General features: G+C 46.5%; 1 protein-coding gene across 4 annotated transcripts in view; it reads right to left on the minus strand.

Annotated features, from left to right (window-relative positions):
* Positions 1–22192, minus strand: part of LOC142311040 (L-threonine ammonia-lyase-like) — a 290375-nt gene that overhangs the window by 72336 nt on the left and 195847 nt on the right. For all 4 annotated transcript variants that reach the window (XM_075349048.1, XM_075349046.1, XM_075349047.1 and 1 more), the window contains 2 exons: positions 2771–2846; positions 360–485 (listed from right to left, as the gene is read on the minus strand). In XM_075349048.1, coding sequence (XP_075205163.1) covers positions 360–485; positions 2771–2846 — 202 coding nt within the window. The remainder of the gene's footprint in view (positions 1–359; positions 486–2770; positions 2847–22192) is intronic.

Raw genomic sequence — 22192 nt, forward strand, 5'->3', positions numbered from 1 at the left:
GAGAATTATCTACACACTCATACGGCACTCACATGACAGTCGCATGTCATACAGATGCGAAGCAAGAAAAATATGCGCACTCACATGACATATGCAAGACCATACGCATGACACTCATCCCACTTTTCTGGATGAGAATTGGAGTGATTATTTGTACACAAGTGGAACCGTACCCTAAATCAGTTCTATGAGTAGTGTCATTTCTTTAAAATGTGCATGGATTGCTGCATATACTTGTATCCTTCAGATGTATGGAAAATCTCTACATCAATTCTGTGACTCTTTCCAATTCTGACTACAATTTTGTACTGTGAATATAGGTGTAAGAACTGCCTATGTCATGAACTATGGTATATTACCTTTTCCCTTTCAGGTACGGGAGTGCACCAGATATTATAGCTGCAAGTCCCATTGCTCCTTCTGCATCTGCGGTAACTCTCTCACATTCAACCAGCCTCAGCATTGACAGCAACACATCCTCCTCCCTGGATGGAGACAGAAATATCCAGTTCTGATTATTTTTTCCAATTGATCAGCAAATAATTATAATGGAAAGTGGAAACAATCATTGTTAAAGCAAAAAGTTCTAGCTAGAGAATGAGCAGAACAATCTGAATTCAAATTAGCCACCTTTACCAAAATTTTCCCTAAAAATGTATATTTGCAACAAATAAATTTGCTATGAATCAGAATATTGCAAAGCCTTTAATTGCATAGAAAAGGTGTGTACAATGCTCTGAGGTCTCCTAAAATTGTATTGAACCACTGTAGAGTAGCTTAGCAGAAATGCAGCCTTAGTAATGTCCAAGTGACCTCACCTATCGGCTTAGGGCAAATAGATAGTTTCCGAAGGTAATCAACAGAATGTTTACAACATAATGCAGTATCAAACTTTTAAGGGTTCTTAAAATGTAAAAAAATGAATGAAAAATGATCCCTTTTGGGGGGGCATATGCCTGCCTTCTTGTGTTTATTCACCGACAGTGCAAAAAGAAAAAGCCATGGCTTTCCCACCAAGCGTGGTGCAACAGGCCACTGTATATGGGTGCTATGTATGAGTCTAATTTTATATTATTACAACAAGAATACTTTGAGAAGCATCGGTAAGTGCGCAGATGCAAAAAAAAAAAAAAAATCTTCGTGCGCCATTGTTTCTCATAGTCTTCACCACAGTGTGTTCAATAAACTGGCACCAGAGATCGCGGTGTGTGCATACACAGACTCCGGTGACCTGAGTACTGTGGCAATGCGCACTCGCCACCAACAACAGCAATAGTGGTGCGGCGCAATATTCAAATACAGAAAAGGGGGCAAGCCAGAGGACGCCGGATGAAGAGGAATAAACGCGAGGACCCGACCCACAAAGATCCACCGATGTTGCCCCAGTCAATCAAAGTGCAGAGCTTTTCTGCAACTTCGAGTAAAGATATTTAATCAAACAAGCATCGGATATTTCTATAACATGTATGCCTGGATTCAGCATCTTAGTCCCTGTATGGCACTGCCTTACCTCAAAGCAAAATCCTGCTGATTGGTCCTCTTTAAATCATGGAAACAGGTGATTTAGAATATATCCACACTAAAGGTGGCTTTACATGCTACGATATTGCTAGCAATTTCTAGCGATATCGAGCGTGTAAGTACCTGCCCCCGTCGCCCATGTGATATCGTGTGATCGCTGCCGCTGCGAACATTATCGCTACGGCAGCGTCACACGCACTTACCTGGTCGTCGTCGTCGCTGTGACTGCCGAACAATCCCTCCCTCAAGGGGGAGGGACGTTCGGCGTCACCGCGACGTCACCGCGACGTCACTAAGCGGCCGGCCAATCAAAGCGGAGGTGCGGAGATGAGTGGGACTTAACATCCCTCCCACCTTCTTCCTTCCGCATTGCGGCCGGTGACAGGTAAGGAGACGTTCCTCGCTCCTGCGGTGTCACACATAGCGATGTGTGCTGCCGCATGAGCGATGAACAACATGGATAAACAACCCTTACCGATTTTTGAGTTTGGGACGACCTCTCTATGGTGAACGATTTTCACCATTTTTGAGGTCGCTTAAGGTCGCTGGTAAGTGTCACATGCTGCGATATCGTTAATGACGCCGGATGTGCGTCACTAACAACGTCACCCCGACGATAAAACATTAACGATATCGTAGCGTGTAAAGCCCCCTTTAGTGTTTTTATTTAAAATTTTAAATGGATACGCTTCAAATTCCACATCCAAAAGTATTCAAAGAGTAATTGAAGGAGATTTTTATTTGTATGCAGACCCACTAACAAATTTATGCTAAAATCTTTGTGAACATACCCTCTGACTGCCTAAACTAAGAATATCACACTTTCATACACTTGCCTGTTTAAATCCTACGCCATTACTGAGGGAATGGATCCATGATCCACACCAATCTTTGTGTACCTGACTGCAACATTTGTGTGTCGTACTTGACTAATGACCACTGATCCCTGGTTGGCCATCCAGACACATATGCTGTAAGTGACTTACTACTATTATCACATGTCAAATATGAAACAATGGTCAATGCTGGAGCAGTGTGGTATAAACTGGGGTTTATCATAAAGAAAACCCCATGAAAGCTGTTCTCAATCTTACTAAATGTGTCTGAAAACAAAGTCTCTACTGTCACAAAAAAGCATGTTTGATTTTTTTTGCTTGTCAGAATGTTGGTAAAGATATCTTTGTGTAACAAAATAATGTAAAAGCAGTAAGTCTCTACAAAATGTAAAGGAAAAACCAGAGGTACTCACCTCACTGATATAACCTTATCTATAAGCTTCTTGGTCAGTTTCAATGTGTTTGTGCCAAACGAAGGTCCTCCCAGCTCTAAAAAGTACAAGTAAACAAAATCCATTTCTCTTTCTGCACTTAAATAGAAAATAACAAATTCAAATATGCTTTACAATTCATTCATAATAAAAACATGTGTTAGAGGTTGCAATTTAAATTTCTTTCCCATGGTTGTCACTAGAGATGAGCGAACCGGTCGCGATTCAGCTCGAGTTCGGTTCGCCGAACGGAGGTCTCGTTCGAGTTCGGTTCGGTGAACCGGTTCGGCGAACCACTCGAACCGCATAGGAAACAATTGGAGGCAATCACAAACACATAAAAACACCTAGAAAACACCCTCAAAGGTGTCCAAAAGGTGACAAACAACTCACAACACAACACAAACACATGGGAAAGTGACAAGAACAAATTCTCATGCGAAAACAAAAGAGCTGGACAAGGAAAAAGAGGAGGAGACACAGATATATGAGTATATGCAAGGAAACATCGATGCCATTACTGTGCAACTTGAGCCCTGCTTATTTTAGGCTTCCAATCTGGATAAATTGCCTGAGCTCGCCACGTACGCCTTGGGGATCTTGTCGTGTCCTGCAGCCAGCGTTCTCTCGGAACCTGTCTTCAGTGCTGCTGGGGGTCTGCTGGTAGATAAGCACACGCGTCTGTCCACTGACAATGTGGACATGGCTCTCAGAGGACTTTTCTTCCCCTGGGTCATCTAGGGGAGGCGAAAGGCACGCAAATTTTTGAGAGTGCTTCATGCAAAGCATCTTTTTCATTTTGAAAAGGGGGATCAACTGATGTTAGTCAAGTGGGGTGTGTGTGGCCCAATTAGTGGAAATGAGGGAGACTGTGGTTGGAGTCCCCTCGCTGTGTTTCTAAAAGAACCAAGATGAACAAGTCATGGCTCTCAGAGGACTTTTCTTCCCCTGGGTCAGCCAGGGGAGGCGAAAGGCATGCGTATTTTTGAGAGTGCTTCATGCAAAGCATCTTTTTCATTTTGAAAAGGGGGATCAACTGATGACAGTCAAGTGGGGTGTGTGTGGCCCAATTAGTGGAAACGAGGGAGACTGTGGTTGGAGTCCCCTCGCTGTGTTTCTAAAAGAACCAAGATGAACAAGTCATGGCTCTCAGAGGACTTTTCTTCCCCTGGGTCAGCCAGGGGAGGCGAAAGGCATGCGTATTTTTGAGAGTGCTTCATGCAAAGCATCTTTTTCATTTTGAAAAGGGGGATCAACTGATGACAGTCAAGTGGGGTGTGTGTGGCCCAATTAGTGGAAACGAGGGAGACTGTGGTTGGAGTCCCCTCGCTGTGTTTCTAAAAGAACCAAGATGAACAAGTCATGGCTCTCAGAGGACTTTTCTTCCCCTGGGTCAGCCAGGGGAGGCGAAAGGCACGCGTATTTTTGAGAGTGCTTCATGCAAAGCATCTTTTTCATTTTGAAAAGGGGGATCGACTGATGACAGTCAAGTGGGGTGTGTGTGGCCCAATTAGTGGCAACGAGGGAGACTGTGGTTGGAGTCCCCTCGCTGTTTTTTACATGATTTTCGAAGTGCATGACATGCCTAAGAGGTTTAGTTTCAGCATCTCAAACTTGTTGGCTACAGAAAGGCTGCCTTTACACCTTTTTGTCACCGCCGATTTTCGAGACCTTATGCCCATTGCAGTGCCCCAAGAGCCGATGGCCATTTGCCACTCTTTCTCCAAGAAAGGGGTGCCCGCGCTAACACAGCAGGTCGCACACAACATCACCGCTTCCTTGAGAAACTCTGTGTGTGACAGGGTGCATTTCACCACAGATACTTGGAACAGTAAGCATGGACAGGGGCGTTACATGTCGCTGACTGGGTACTGGGTAACTATGGTGATAGATGGAGAAGTGTCTGCTGTACAAGTCTTTCCGTCCCCACAAGTTGTGTGTTTCAATCCTTCCTCTGTATGTACAAGTTCCTCCACTGCTTCTGCCTCATCAACCTTGTGTTGTTCCTGCACCTCAGCCCAAACCCTGTGTCACCCTTCCTTGTAACTGCGCCCAAGGAATCCCACACACCTCCTTACTATGCTGGCAGCAGAGCTCAAGGCCATCAGGCGGTCAAATGTTTACTTTGAAATGTAGGGGAAATGTGAGACACCGCTGAGGAGTTGTGGACGGTTAGCTCTGTAGAGTGAGACCGAGTTTCATCAATGGTTGTCTCCACTCAACCAGCAGCCAGGGAATGCCGGGTGCGACAATGATGCTAAATAGTCTGCGGCCCTTCTTCAGGGCAATGTGACACATGTGCCTTGTATGGCTCACGTGTTGAATCCGAATCTCCAGCAATTTTTAAAACACTATCCCAGCCTACATGTCCTTCTGTCGAGGGCACGGTGTAACGCCTGCCTGGATCGACACACTCAGACGGGCTGTAAAGGATAGGTTAGAGGGAACCCACTCACCAAGCTGGACCCCCAGAACCCTGAAATCCTTTAATCCCTATACAGTGATGTTGAATCACACAGGGCCAAAGTTGATCAATACCTGTGGAAGGCTGCAGTTCCAGAGAATAGTAGTCATGCAGGGTCAAAACATTAATTGAGGAAGAGGAACAGAATGGGAGGGACAGGACTTAATCAGAAAACAAGCAGAGGTGAAATGCAAATGGGCCAACGAGGTACCTAAACAGCAAGCAGGAAAAGTAGTCAGGTAACAAGCACACAAACTCATAAACCTAAACTGGGGGTAACAGTAACCAGAGGTTCATAGCTATGTCTGGCAGTGGTCTTCAGACAGGAGGGGCCTAAAAAAGGGTGTTGTGTCTTCCCATTGGTTGTAGCTGAATGATGGTACTTCATCTGTGAGATACCCACTACCTGCATTCAGCCATTGGTTCTGCATATGTCAAGGTAACGCATCCCAGTGGGTGAGCATAACCTGCGTCCACCTGCGCCGCTGGCGTCGACTCCTCTCCCATCATCAGCACTATGCACGAAAGGAACACGTTGTCACCTTGTGACAGGAGTACAAATTGACGTAGCGGACTACGGTGGTGACTTAACAGCCATGTGCGGCAATGATGCAAACATGGCAGCGTGCCTTCGTCAGGCCAATGTGACACACGTGACTTGTATGGCTCACGTGTTTAATCTGATTCTCCAGCAATTTTTAAAACAACATCCCGGCCTACATGGCCTTGTACAGCGCTCACTATGTGCTCACTTCCATCGTTCGCACCCAGTAGCTCAACAACTTTCATCGCTCCTGAAGTCTTAAGGTCTGGCGGTTAAATGTAAGAAATGCGATATTCCGACACGCAGGAATTTTAATCTGCACATGTTGCAGCGTCTGTGGCAGCACCGCAGAGCCAAGCTGAAATACGTTATGACGTATACCCTGGGCTAACTTGATCCAGAGGTGGTGCAGATCACGCTGCTGGAGTGGTGTCAGATCAAGGACATATGCACCGTTCTACACAGTTTACAAATGTCGACGCAGATGTTTAACACTGGCGATGACATTCTCAGCGTGACAATTTTGGTCATCTACATGATGGAGCACACTGTAAGTATTTTTCGGAGTCAGGTGTTGGTCCAAGAGGAAGGGAAGAAGTACTGGAGGAGTCATATGCGGAAGGGATAACAAGATCTACAAGGTCCAGACGGTCAGCGGCACCTTGGCGGCAGTCATGGTACGGTGGGGGAGAGGGATTATCAAGGGAGCATAGTATCAGCAAAACAGTTGAGGAAGGTGCAGGAGCCCAGGAAGAAATGGAGGACGAACTGGCGATGGGCATGGAAGACTCAGCAGATTAGTGAGAGCTTGCTCACATTTTGGTTGTGCGAGGTTGTGGGGAGAGGGCAGAGGAAGGAGGCACTATTCTCACCTCTCCACCACCAACACACCTCCTGGATGCTCAAGACACATGAGCGCCTTCTTGCTGCACTACCTACCACATGACCCTCGGATTGTACGAATTCCAAGTCATGCTGACTACTGGGTTGCCACACTGTTAGATCCCCGGTAGAACACAAAATTTTGCGAAATAACTCCTGCCATAGAAAGGGACGCACGCATGCAGGAGTATCAGCAGAAGGTGGTACGCAATCTTACATCTGCTTTTCCACTAAACACCAGTGGTGCACAGAGTGAATCTCAACGCTTTTTCATCGATAGGAGGAAATGGTCTTACTTGTCCACATCTGAGGGACCGAGGGCTTGCTGCTGTGCTGAGAGGGTGTTGAGTACGGTGTCTCTGCAGAGTTGCATTTTTGGTCATATACAAACTGAGTTGTAAAAAGGACAGATGCTGGTGGAAAGGGGAACAGGTGTGTTGGAAAGGGTAAAAAAGTTTGTGTCCGTGGGTTTGGTGGTTAAGCAACATTAACATTTGCTGAAGAAACAACATCTGGTATGGTGGGACTGGCAGATTTGGATAAGGTGGTATATACTATGTTACCGCTATATAAAAAATGTTAAGAAGAAAAGAAAGAGAAAGGTAGATATCCCAATCGCCATTCGGTGTCCACCGTGCTCACAGATGGAAAAGGAGAGGTTGGCAACTGGAAGGTTAGGTGGAGGATACAGAGTAGGTTGACTCTCAAACAAATAGTAGCCTGAACCGAGTTAGACGCAACTCGGATCTGGAGACTTGGAGCCCTGTTAGCGTGACAGGGTCCACACGACCACCCAGCCCCGGAACTCCCTGTTAACAACACAGGGACCATTGGTTACGCAGTCCGTGTGCGTAGGGGACACACCTGTGGACAGCAGGCGCAGCAGCAGGCCTGTTTATGCCACTGGGCTGCACTAGCAGGACTGGTAGGACAGGAGCTGTTCTTAAACGTTCTGCGTTACCAACTGTGGTGGCGGCCTGCATCGATGACCTATCCCTGCCTACCTCTGGCCTAAAGCCGCAATGGGTTCAACACATGGAGGTGTGCTCTTTCGGAGCATAATAGGAGACTGGGCACCTTCTTCTTGGCTCCAGCCCCTTTTATAACCTGGGTCTGCCCAAAACCAGGGTGGACCACAATGCACCTCCTGGAGACAAAAGCAGAGTGACACGTCATGAGTGGCATAACTAGCGTCCTATTTTGAACCGCCACTTGAATGATGACCTCATGGCTGCCACAACTAAAACACTTCAACAGTCATCGTCTGACCAACAACAATGAGGTGACAAGTCATAGGGGCGGCCCTCTGCAAGCCTGTTGGGAGTGGCCTGGCCAAATTGTCAGGACACCTGATGCCCTGTGGTCTATATGGGCCCCCCACATCAGGGACAGGGCCAAAGAGTTCATTACCCGACCTAGCCTCTGATGCAGTAAGTACCTGAGCATGCTCAGTAGCATGAAATACAGTTTCTGAAAAAAAGACTATCCACTTCAGCATGCTGTCTAGGCACAACACATGACTTAGACCCGGTACGGAGTGCAAGTACCTGTGCAAAGAGGCTTTTCTCAGTCAGTGTGAAGCCCCACAGGCGTTGTGTTGGTGCATTACTTTCAGGGACTCCACGTGGAGGAAGAGTCTGGTCACACTTAGGTTGCTTCTTCATATGTATTATCGTGACACCACTCTCGGTATTGCGGTCAGTGGGGACCGCCACTGCAGTATAAGGGGACACCTGGGGCTGATGTTGGGTGCAGTTAGTTTTAGTGGCCTCCCGAGAGTGAGTCAAGCACCAGGGCCCTGTGTAAGTGTGTTGAGCCGCAGGTCACAGAATGACTCAGGCACAGTCCAAACGAGCATGTGCTGTAGCCCAAAACTAAGACTTTGCCTCAGGAATGACACAGTCAGGCAGAGCATACTCAGTTGGCGAAACACTGGAGTTAGGCTGCGGCTGGGGTAAATCGGCACACAGGAAGGAGCAACCGTGGAAACACTTCGTTCAATTGTGAGGGGAGTCATTTTGGAGTTTGGTGAGGAGTACCGTAACGCCAGTGAGCAGCATCCTGTGCCACAGACCAACATTCTTCCAGTGCTGTCTATACTGTTAACCATGATAAGCGTAAAGTCTGTATTTATGGCAACTGGACATCTCATTACCCGGGTACGGTAGGCTGTGCCCAGACAGTAATGCGTGCACGCAACACTTTGTTTTATTATGAAAACACATATCTGTTCTGGGTAGGACGACTATATAGACAATCACACTTGCTGCCTCTGCACTGTCAAATTGTCACGTACAGTTTAAATCATAGAGGGACAGCGACACATGTTTGCATTGAATGTTGCTTTTCAATATTTACATGACTGTGTTGCAGAGCTGTGTGGTTTGCATTCACACTGTTATCATCTGCCTTATCTGTGAGGCTTCAGCTAACAAGGGTATTCAGGGTGGGTGTTGTGTTTTGTCTATGTTTAGGTAGATAACTGGGAAGCTCTTGTGATGCGCCACTAGTAAGTTGTCTTCGCACACACACACGCACAAACACACAATTACTGCTGCTACGCAGAGGGCTTAGCAAGCAGTAGGCCACTGATTAGATTGTTCTATTATTTCAATTTAATGCATGGTTCTTATTGTTTGTTTTGGGAAAGTGAAAGAATCATTTATGAACTCAACTGCAAACAGTGCTTTTCATGTTGCGTGGTTTTGCTGCATACTGTCGATCACACCAAATACAAGACTTAAAATGAAAGCATAAGTCGCAAAGGGAATTTCACTGTGCTACAATGCGGCCTAGCGGGGCTGTGCAACCACCGCCTGCCCCATCAAGTGCATCTGCGTGCTCTTCATCTTCTGTGACTGTGGGGACAGCAGTCACACATGCTTTTTCACGATGAACTTTCACCCCTTTACCCGTAAGCGGGAGTGTGATTGCCAGGTCGTCACTTGTTTTGGAAGTGGAAACAGATGGTATTGTTGAGCTGTCAGACATCGAGAGAACCACCATTGGATGAAGGCAACATTATATCCACGCCTGCACCTTCGTGAAAGATTGGCTGGACTACCTGCAGTTAATTATTGCGTTCCACAAATGGAGAGGAGTGTAGAATGCACATATGTTGTACCTTGCTTGGCAGCAAAGGAACACTAACTTAGTATTCCAGACAATTTTAGGATAGCAGAAAAAGTGTCAGCTCTTTGGGCAAATTAAATAGCGTGGCAAAAGTGGGCAGGTGGGTACAGTGGCCGTGTTCTGTGTGTACCAGGACAGTAAAGGAAGCCTCACTTTCTATCCCTCTTAATGATGAAATGCAGCAAGGAATTCCCTGAGTTTGCTATAAAAATAGCGTTGCAAAATGTGCAGGAGGGTTGAATGCATAGGTGCTAGAAATAGCTTGGCACCATTGGGGCGCAAATGGAGTACAACAGCCACTTTTTGGATGCCACTAACTGGCAGCATTTTTTGCTATTATTATAGCTTATTAAAAACAGAGCAGGAGGGTGTCATGCAGAGGTGTTAGAAATAGCTTGGCACCATTGGGGCACAAATGGAGTACAACAGCCACTTTTTGGATGCCACTAACTGGCAGCATTTTTTGATATTATTATAGCTTATTAAAAACAGAGCAGGAGGGTGTCATGCAGAGGGGCTAGAAATAGCTTGGCACCATTGGGGCACAAATGGAGTACAACAGCCACTTTTTGGATGCCACTAAGTTTCCTCAGTGTTTGCTAGTATAATGGCTTAGTAACAATGAGTTTTAGTGTGCAATGCAGAGGTGCTGCAAATAGCTTTGCACCAGTGGGACACTAATGGAAGTCCAACAGCCACTTTTAGGATGCCACTAAGTTTACTCAGTGTTTGCTAGTATAAGTGGCAGGGTTGTGGGTCAGTGTACAGCAAAGGAAGCCTCACTTTCTATCCCTCCTAATGGTGAAATGCAGCGAGGAAGTCCCTGACCTTAGCCACACAGATGCTGTTATCTGTAGCTGTTAAAATCTGTTTCCACGGACCTGACTGTCACCTATGGCTCTGAGCCTGCTGTTATTAGCCCTTACAAGGGCTAATAGAAACTTCTATCCCTATTCTGTATAGCACTGTATAGCGTACACAGCAGTATCGGAGACAGGAGCTACGCCAGCGGTGACTGACATCAGGACGCAGAAGGCAGATAATGGCGTGCTGGAGGAAAATGTCCGTTTTTATAATGCAGGGACATGTGACATGGACATCCTATCACACATGCCGTTGCTTCTCTGGCTAAAAGTCCACTTAGCTGTGTGTGTGTCTGGGATTGGCTGACATGCTGGCCCACCCCACTACACACGCGACATGGAAAAAAAAAAATGGCGATCACCATTATCCGAGCAGCAGTGATCTGAATGCGCTGTTCCTGCACACTATACGCTGAAATTTCATAATAGTTGGAGTCACAGAGTGACTTACACTATTACAGCGGAAAGCCAGCTAGTAATTAGCTTGGCTTTTTGCTGCTAGAACCGTTCTCGAACATAACTAGAACTATCGAGCTTTAGCAAAAAGCTCGAGTTCTAGTTCGATCTAGAACAGCCCCAAAATCACTCGAACCGCGAACTGGAGAACCACGAACTGCGAACCGCACTCAACTCTAGTTGTCACGAACAGCTCTCTATCGCCCCCTATTATCAGGACAATTACGCACTTGACCAACAATTGCATATGAGTCCGTGGCTGTTTCCACTAATAGATTGATTATTGGGAAGCTCATAGGGAGGATATTGTTTCATATATATATATATATATATATATATATATATATGCATAATGTATATACATTTATATTGTTACGGTTGCTGAGGGGTGGCAAGCATCTGGGAGTGGACCCACTGTGCCATACTGGACTCCCCTGGAGGAGCTAACCTAGAACTAACCCCTATACAGGGATTGTCAGATGCAGCCCCAGGGGGCCTGAATGCATGTCAGCCGGGACCAGTGGTGTTGGCTCTGACGGACTGAGAAAGAAAGAAAGCACTGGTGACTTCAACAATACAAAAAGACCTGGATGCACAACAGTGGTGGATGATCGTAGAATAATTACCATAGTGAAGAGAAACCCGTTCGCAACATCCAATCAAGTGAACAACACTCTCCAGGATGTAGGCGTATTAATATCCAAATCTACCATAAAGAGAAGACTGCATGAAATAAAATACAGAGGCTTCACTGCACAGTGCAAGACACTCATAAGCCTCAAGATTAAGAAGGCTAGATTGGACTTTGCTAAAAAAAAATCTTAAAAAAAAACAACACAGTTCTGGTAGAACATTCTTTGGACAGATGAATCTAAGATAAACCTCTACCAGAATGATGGAAAGAAAAAAGTATGGAGAAGGCACGGTACAGCATCCAAAGCATACCACATCATCTGTAAAATACGACAGAGACAGTGTGATGGCTTGGGTATGCGTGGCTGCGAGTGGTACTAGGTCCCTGGTGTTTATTGATAATGTGACAAGGGACAGAAGCAGTCGAATAAATTCTGGGGTTTTTAGAGACATACTGTGTGCTCAAATCCAGCCAAAGTGATTGCTTGGCGTTTCAAAATACAGCTAGACAATGGTCCAAAACATAAAGCCAAAGCAACCCAGGAGTTTATTAAAGCAAAGAAGTGAAATATTCTTGAATGACCAAGTCAGTCACCTGATCTCAGCCCAATAGAGCCTAATTTCACTTGTTAAAGACTAAACTACAGACAGAAAGGCCCACAAACAAATGCAGTAGCAACTGAAAACCACTACACTAAAGGTCTGGGAAGCATTAAAAAGGAGGAAACTCAGCGTCTGGTGATGTCCATGAGTTCAAGACTTCAGGCACTCATTGCCAACAAAGGATTGTCAACAAAATACTAGAAATTACGATTTTATTTCCAAATATTTAATTTATCCAATTAATTTTGAGCACCTGAAGTGAAGAGATAGAGTTTAAAAAATTATTTAGTTCCTCGCATTTTTATGCATGTTTTGTTAAAAATCCATGGTGGTAATGTACAGAGCAAAAGTTTGAAAAATGTTGTCTCTGTCCTAATACTTATGGACTTAACTGTATATGTACCCCGATACGGTCACTGCCAAGCTCCATAATGACCCAAGCAAAGTTAGCTGCCAAGACCAGTCATTTATGAAGGTAGATTGGACACCCGTTACAGGTAACATTTAACTTCGGGGTTGCAGGTTATAGAGCAAGAGAAACAAAGCTATTAAACTTTATCGATTTAATCCAAAAAAGTAGGCAGTGTTTATAAAAATATACAAGATTTTACAAAAGGATACAATACAATGTAGATAATTACATAAAATGAAAAAATTAATAAAAGAACATAACTACACCTGGCTAACTAAATTGGCTCAGATATATGGAAGGAGGTACTCCTTAACCCCTTCATTCCCCGGCGAAGGGTGTTTTTTGTGTTTTGTTTTTTCCTCCCCTTCTTCCTAAAGCCACAACCTTTTTATTTTTATCCATCAATATTGCCATATGAGTAGAGATGAGCCACCCCCCTAGTTTTCGAGTTTGGTTCGGTTCGTCAAATAGCGGGTGTGTTCGTCGAACGTTCGGCGAACCCCTTGAACCCTATTGAAAACAATGGCAGGCAAACACAAACACATACATACACCTAGAAAACATCTTCTAAGGTGTCCAAAAGGTGACAAACAACTCACAAGACACCACAAACACATGGAAAAGTGACAAGTACATATACTCATGCTGAAAGAAAAGAGCTGGACGAGTAAAAGGAGGAGAGCACACAGACATAGGCATGTCATGCCCTTCTGAAATCATTAAAAACACAGCAAGGGGACTCTAACAAGAGTCCCAATTTTTAAAATAATTGGGCCACAGACACCACTTAAATGGCATCAATTGTCCCACAGTTGCAAACTTAAGATGTTTATTTGCATGAAGCACAATCAAAAATACACAAACCTTTACTCTCCCCAGGATGACACAGGGGTAGAAAAGTCCTTGCGGATCCATGACTTGTTCATCTTGATGAACGATCATGTAAAACACAGCAAGAGGACTCCAACAAGAGTCTCCATTTTTTCAAAAAATTGGGCCACAGACACCACTTAAGTGGCATCAATTGTCCCACAGTTACAAACTTAACATGTTGATTTGCATGAAGCCCAATCAAAAATCCACAAGCCTTTAAGGGGGCTTTACACGCTACGATATTGCTAGCAATTGCTAGCGATATTGAGCATGTAAGTACTAGAGATGAGCGAACCGGTCCCGGTTCGGCTCGAGGTCGGTTCGCCGAACGGAGGTCCCGTTCCAGTTCGGTTCGTCGAACGTTCGACGAACCGAACTCGAACCGCATAGGAAACAATGGCAGGCATTCACAAACACATAAAAACACCTAGAAAACACCCTCAAAGGTGTCCAAAAGGTGACAAACAACTCACAACACAACACAAACACATGGGAAAGTGACAAGGACATATACTCATGTGAAAACAAAAGAACAGGACAAGGAAAAAGAGGAGGACACACAGATATATGAGTATATGCAAGGAAACATCGATGCCATTATTGTGCAACTTGAGCCCTGCTCATTTTAGGCTTCCAATCTGGATAAATTGCCTGAGCTCGCCACGTACGCCTTGGGGATCTTGTCGTGTCCTGCAGCCAGCGTTCTCTCGGAACCTGTCTTCACTGCTGCTGGGGGTCTGCTGGCAGATAAGCACACGTGTCTGTCCACTGACAATGTGGACATGGCTCTCAGAGGACTTTTCTTCCCCTGGGTCAGCCAGGGGACGGGAAAGGCACGCATATTTTTGAGAGTGCTTCATGCAAAGCATCTTTTTCTTTTTCAAAAGGGGGGTCAACTGATGCCAGTCAAGTGGGGTGTGTGTGGCCCAATTAGTGGCAACGAGGGAGACTGTGGTTGGAGTCCCCTCGCTGTGTTTCTAAAAGAACCAAGATGAACAAGTCATGGCTCTCAGAGGACTTTTCTTCCCCTGGGTCAGCCAGGGGACGGGAAAGGCACGCGTATTTTTGAGATTGCTTCATGCAAAGCATCTTTTTCTATTTCAAAAGGGGGGGTCAACTGATGCCAGTCAAGTGGGGTGTGTGTGGCCCAATTAGTGGAAACGAGGGAGACTGTGGTTGGAGTCCCCTCGCTGTGTTTCTAAAAGAACCAAGATGAACAAGTCATGGCTCTCAGAGGACTTTTCTTCCCCTGGGTCAGCCAGGGGACGGGAAAGGCACGCGTATTTTTGAGAGTGCTTCATGCAAAGCATCTTTTTCTTTTTCAAAAGGGGGGTCAACTGATGCCAGTCAAGTGGGGTGTGTGTGACCCAATTAGTGGCAACGAGGGAGACTGTGGTTGGAGTCCCCTCGCTGTGTTTCTAAAAGAACCAAGATGAACATGTCATGGCTCTCAGAGGATTTTTCTTCCCCTGGGTCAGCCAGGGGACGGGAAAGGCACGCGTATTTTTGAGAGTGCTTCATGAAAAGCATCTTTTTCTTTTTCAAAAGGGGGGTCAACTGATGCCAGTCAAGTGGGGTGTGTGTGGCCCAATTAGTGGCAACGAGGGAGACTGTGGTTGGAGTCCCCTCGCTGTGTTTCTAAAAGAACCAAGATGAACAAGTCATGGCTCTCAGAGGACTTTTCTTCCCCTGGGTCAGCCAGGGGACGGGAAAGGCACGCGTATTTTTGAGAGTGCTTCATGCAAAGCATCTTTTTCTTTTTCAAAAGGGGGGTCAACTGATGCCAGTCAAGTGGGGTGTGTGTGGCCCAATTAGTGGCAACGAGGGAGACTGTGGTTGGAGTCCCCTCGCTGTGTTTCTAAAAGAACCAAGATGAACAAGTCATGGCTCTCAGAGGACTTTTCTTCCCCTGGGTCAGCCAGGGGACGGGAAAGGCACGCATATTTTTGAGAGTGCTTCATGCAAAGCATCTTTTTCTTTTTCAAAAGGGGGGTCAACTGATGCCAGTCAAGTGGGGTGTGTGTGGCCCAATTAGTGGCAACGAGGGAGACTGTGGTTGGAGTCCCCTCGCTATGTTTTACATGATTTTCGAAGGGCATGACATGCCTAAGAGGTTGAGTTTCATCATCTGCAACTTGTTGGCAACAGAAAGGCTGCCTTTACACCCTTTTGAGACCGAGGATTTTCGAGACCTTATGCCCATTGCAGTGCCCCAAGAGCCGATGGCCAGTCGTCACTCCTTCTCCAAGAAAGGCGTGCCCGCGCTACCACAGTAGGTCGCACACAACCTCACCGATTCCTTGAGAAACTCTGTGTGTGACAGGGTGCATTTCAACATAGATACTTGGACCAGTAAGCATGGACAGGGGAGTTACATGTTGCTGACTGGGCACTGGGTAACTATGGTGAGAGATGGAGAAGGGTTTGCTGTACAAGTCTTGCCATCCCCACGACTTGTGTGTCAATCCTTCCTCTGTATGTACAAGTTCCTCCACTGCTTCTGCCTCCTCAACCTCGTGGGGGTCCTCCACCTCAGCCCAAACCCTGTGTGGTCAGGCCACCCTTCCTTGTAACTGCGGCCAAGGAATCCCACACACCTCCTTACTATGCTGGCAGCAGAGCTCAAGGCCATCAGGCGGTCAAATGTTTACTTTGAAATGTAGGGGAAATGTGAGACACCGCTGAGGAATTGTGGACGGTTAGCTCTGGAGAGTGAGACCGAGTTTCATCAATGGTTGTCTACAGTCAACCAGCAGTCAGGGAAGGTCGGGTGCGACAATGATGCAAACCAGTCTGCGACCCTTCTTCAGGGCAATGTGACACACGTGCCTTGTATGGCTCACGTGTTGAACCTGGTTGTCCAGCAATTTTTAAAACACTATCCCTGCCTACATGGCCTTCTGCAGAGGGCACGGTGTAACGCCTGCCTGGATCGACACACTCAGATGGGCTGTAAAGGATAGGCTAGAGGCAAGCCACTCACCAAGCTAGACACCCAGAACCCTGACACCCTTTAACCCCTATACAGTGATTTGGAATTACACAGGGCCCAAGTTGATCAATACCTGTGGAAGGCTGCAGTTCCAGAGAATAGTAGTCATGCAGGGTCAAAAACATTAATTGAGGAAGAGGAACAGAATGGGATGGCCAGGACTTAATCAGAAAACAAGCAGAGGTGAAATGCGGATCGGCCAACGAGGTACATAAACAGCAAGCAGGAAACGTAGTCAGGTAACAAGCACACAAACTCATAAAACTGAACTGGGGGTAACAGTAACAAGAGGTTCATAGCTTTGTCTGGCAGTGGTTTGCAGACAGGAGGGGCCTAAAAAAGGGTGTGGTGTCTTCCCATTGGGACCAGAGTACAAATTGATTGAGTGGACTACGTTGGTGACTTAACAGCCGTGTGCGGCAATGATGCAAACCTGTCTGCGGCCCTTCGTCAGGGCAATGTGACACACGGGCCTTGTATGGCTCACGTGTTGAATCTGATTCTCCAGCAATTTTTAAAATACCATCCCGGCCTACATGGCCTTGTGCAGCGGGCACGCTGCTATGTGGTCACTTTCATCCTTCGCACCCAGCAGCTCAACAACTTTCATCGCTCCGAAAGTCTTAGGGTCTGGCAGTTAAACGCCGGAAATGCGATGTTCCGACACGCAGGAATTGGAATCTGCACATGTTGCAGCGTGTGTGGCAGCACCGCAGAGCCCTGCTGAAATACGGTATGACGTATACCCTGGGCTAACTTGATCCAGAGGTGGTGCAGATCACGTTGCTGGAGTGGTGTCAGATCAAGGACCTATGCACCCTTCTACACAGTTTCCAAATGTCGACGAAGATGTTTAGCACTGGCAATGCCATTCTCAGCGTGACAATTCTGGTCATCTACATGATGGAGCACACTGTAAGCATTATTCGGAATCAGGTATTGGTCCAAGAGGAAGGTGAGGAAGTACAGGAGGAGTCATATGCAGAAGGGATAATAAGATCTACAAGGTCCATACGGTAAGCGGCACCTAGGCAGCAGTTATGGTGGGGGATAGGGATTAACAAGGGCGCATAGTATCAGCAAAAATTGTTGAGGAAGGTGCAGGAGCCATGAAGAAATGGAGGACGAACTTGCGATGGGCATGGAAGACTCAGCAGATGAGTGAGAGCTTGCTCACATTTCGGTTGTGCGAGGTTGGGGGGAGAGGGCAGAGGAAGGAGGCACGATTCTCACCTCTCTGCCACCAACACACCAAGGACTTGGTCCTCCTGGATGCACAAGACACATGAGCGTCTTCTTGCTGCACTACCTACAACATGACCCTCGGATTGTACGAATTCGAAGTAATGCTAACTACTGGGTTGCCACACTGTTAGATCCCCGGTACAAGACAAAATTTGGCGAAATAATTCCTGCCATATAAATGGACGCACGTGTACAGGAGTATCTTCAGAAGGTGTTACGCAATCTTCGATCTGCTTTTCCACTAAACACCAGTGCTGCACAGAGTGAATCTCAACGCTTTGTCATGGATAGGAGGAAATGGTCTTTTCCTTGTCCACATCTGAGGGACCGAGGGCTGGCTGTTGTGCTGAGATGCCATTGAGTACGGTGTCCCTGCAGAGTTGCACTTTTGGTCATATACAAAATGAGTTGAAAAAGGACAGATGCGGGTGAAAAGGGGAACAGGTGTGTTGGAAAGGGGAAAAAAGTTTTGGTCCGTGGGTTTGGTGGTTAAGCAAAAGTAACATTTGATGAAAAAACACCATCTGTTACGGTGGGACTGGCAGATTTGGATAAGGTGGTATATACTATGTTACCGCTATATAACGAAAATTAATAAGAAAAGAAAGAGAAAGGTATATATCCCCATCAGCAGTCAGTCTCCACCGTGCTCCCAGATGGAAAAGGAGAGGTTGGCAACTGGAAGGTTCGGTGGAGGATACAGAGCTGTGTGGCTATGAAACTAATAGTAGCCTGAACCAAGTTAGACGCCACTCGGATCTTGAGACTGGGAGCCCTGTTAGCGTCACAGGGTCCACACGCCCACCCAGCCCAGGAACTCCCTGTTAACATCACAGGGGCCATTCAGGACGCTGACCGTGTGCATTGGGGCCACACCTGTGAACAGCAGGCGCATCAGCAGCAGCAGGCCTGTTAATGCCACTGGGCTGCACAAGCAGGACTTGTAGGACAGGAGCTGGTCTTAACCGTTCTGCGTTACCAACTGTGGTGGCGGCCTGCATCGACGCCCTATCCCTGCCTACCTCTGGCCTAAAGCCGCAATGGGTTCAACACATGGAGGTGTGCTCTTTCGGAGCATAATAGAAGACTGCGCACCTCCTTGTTGTCTCCAGCCCCTTCTATAACCTGGGTCCGCCCCAAACCAGGGTGGACCACAATGCACCTCCTGGAGACAAAAGCAGAGTGATACGTCATGAGTGGCATAACTAGCATCCTATTTGGAACCGCAACTTCAATGATGACCTCATGGCTGTCATGACCCAAACACCTCACCAGTCATCGTCTGACCATCAATAATGAGGTGACAAGTCATAGGGGCGGGCCTCTGCAAGCCATTTGGGAGTGGCCTGGCCACATCGTCAGGACACCTGATGCCCTGTGGTCTAAATGGGCCCCCCACATCAGGGGCAGGGCCAAAGAGTTCATTACCGGACCTAGTTTCTGATGCAGTATGTGCCTGACCATGGTCAGTTGCATGAAATACAGTCTCTGAAAAAAGACTATCAGCTTTAGCATGGTGTCTATGCACAACACAGGACTTAGACCCGGCACGGAGTGCAAGTACCTGTGCAAAGAGGCTTTTCGCACTAAGTGTGGGAGCATGCGCTGTAGCCCGAAATGAAGACTTAGCCTCAGGAATGGCACAGTCAGGCTGAGCATACTCACTAGGCGAAACACTGGAGTTAGGCTGCGGCTGGGGTAAATCGGCACACGCATGCGCACTAGCTGCCTCTCCACACTTAGACGTGGAGGAGAAAGCAGCCAGCTGGACAACCCGAGGCACAGGCCTAAATGGCAGCTGATGCCTGGGCGCAACTGAAACCGCAGCAGGCTGCTTGCGTTTAAGGCGTCACCGTTTTGTAACAACAAATAACATCCAAAAGAACAGGTGTACTTCTTCCCATGGATAATCTGATATGATCCCTTTTTTCATGGACACGACCATCGCTAACAAATGTAGATGAGGCCAAATCAGCAGCTGCTTCAATGGATCTGAATTGCTCCATAAAGTGGCCTCTCCTCCACCCCAATTTCAAGATCCCAAATACTCCATTCCTCTGTGGTGTCAATCCAATCGCACTTGCTTCCTAAGAGCTCTCAAGTTTCCACCAGCCCTGCTGAGTATGGGGTGACAGAGATGGTTGAGTTTGCATAGCTGTTCAGTCGCACTATTGCCTGGGAATCAGAGGTCTGCTCCAAAGCTGCAATGAGTACAGACAAGGAAGTTATTATTATTTTTATTATTATTGATTTATAGAGCACCATTGATTCCATGGTGCTGTACATGAGAAGGGGGTTACATACAGAATACATATACAAGTAACTATAGACAGACTGGTACAGAGGGAAGAGGGCCCTGCCCTTGCGGGATTACATTCTAAAGGATTTTTGGGAGGAGACAGTAGGAGTTGTTTAGGTTGAGCGTCAAGTACGTATGGTGGTGGTGTCATTGAAGGTTATAGTCATTTCTGAACAGATGAGTTTTCAGATTCAGTTTGAAGCTTGCGTGTGTAGCAGATAATCTAACGTGTTGAGGTAGCGAGTTCCATGAGACAGGGGAAATGATCTGCGCAGATAGCCTGAAGCTTTGTGACTGGGATCCAGGCCCCGATGAAGAAGGTGCTGAGCCTAATCTACACCCTCATTTCCAAAAAGTAAATCCTCCTGGTGGAGACAATGGGGAACATGATGAGGAGCACAGATACCTGATTGGAAGGACAACTTTACTATTCGGTCAGGGCAGGAAGAGGTTGTCTCGGAGGACTCAGGACGAGGGGAATGAAAACACACAGGGTTATTGATGAGGTTGGAGACAACACTTACTGTCAAACCAAAGTCAGCCAGTCGATGAGGTCAGCAGAGGAGGTGGAGGAGGATGCTACTGACGACGAGGTTACGTTGCGTCTTCCTGGCCAGAGACAAAGTACTGGAAGCACGTCAACAACTGAATCCTGGACCACAACTTTGACTCTGAGCAGATGTCGTGTTGGCTATGCAGGTCGCATGGGCTGTAAGCCTTTCCTAGCCTGTGAATTTTTGGACATCGCAAAGGATCACCAAAGTCATGGAATCTGTAAGATTTGTCAACAATCTGTAAGTAGAAGGCAAAAACTCACACTTTTGAGTACTTCCTCCATGAAGTATCACATGGATATGAATTGACAGCGTGAAGGTGTATTGCTCAGCTTTAGCAACTGTCAATGCAATATGCTTATTTGCCGTTCATTGTATGCATTGTTGCAGACTACACACAAGGGGCTGCTGTTTTTTTGGATCTGCCTTTGGTCACTATAGCAATAGAAAATTGCTCTTCGGGGGTAGACTTGGAGATGCTGTCTATGAACAGAAGGAAAAGCTAAAGGTGTGTGTTACAGCAAGGAGCCACCGCGGAAACACTTCGTTCAATTGTGAGGGGAGTTGTGTTGTACTTTGATGATGAGCACTGTAACGTCAGTGAGCAGCATCCTGTGCCACAGACCAACATTCTTACGGTGCTGTCTATACTGTTTACCGTGAGAGGAGCGTAAAGTCTGTATTTCTGGCAACTGGACATCACAGTACCCGGGTACGGTAGGCTGTGCCCAGACAATAATGCGGGCACGCAACACTTTGTTTTATTAGCAAAACACATATCTGTTCTGGGTAGGCCGACTATATAGACAATAAGACTTGCTGCCTCTGCACTGTCAAATTGTCACGTACAGTTTAAATCATAGAGGGACAGCAACACATGTTTGCATTGACTGTTGCTTTTCAAGATTTCCATGACTGTGTTGCAGAGCTGTGTGGTTTGCATTCACACTGTTATAATCTGCATTATCTGTGAGGCTTCAGCTAACAAGGGTATTCTGGGGGGTCATGTGTTTTGTCTATGTTTAGGTAGATAACTTGGAAGCTCTTGTGATGCGCCACTGGTAAGTCGTGTTAGCACACACACACACACACACACACACACACGCACAAACACACAATTACTGCTACACAGAGGGATTAGCAGGTAGTAGGCAACAGAATAGATTGTTCAATTATTTTAATTGTATGCATGGTTCTTATTGTTTGTTTTGGTAAAGTTAAACAATCATTTATCAACCCAACTGCCTAGAGTCCTTTTCCTTTTGCCTGGTTTTGCTGCATACTGGGGAGCCCACCCTGTACACGACTTAAAATGAAGCATAAGTCGCAATGTGAATTTCACTGTGCTACAATGCGGCCTAGCGTGCCTGTGCAACCACCGCCTGCCCCATCAAGTGCATCTGCGTGCTCTTCATCCTCTGTGACTGTGGGGACAGCAGTCACACATGGTTT

This window comes from Anomaloglossus baeobatrachus, chromosome 5 (genome assembly GCF_048569485.1).
Source record: "Anomaloglossus baeobatrachus isolate aAnoBae1 chromosome 5, aAnoBae1.hap1, whole genome shotgun sequence".
In the NCBI taxonomy this organism is placed as follows: domain Eukaryota; kingdom Metazoa; phylum Chordata; class Amphibia; order Anura; family Aromobatidae; genus Anomaloglossus; species Anomaloglossus baeobatrachus.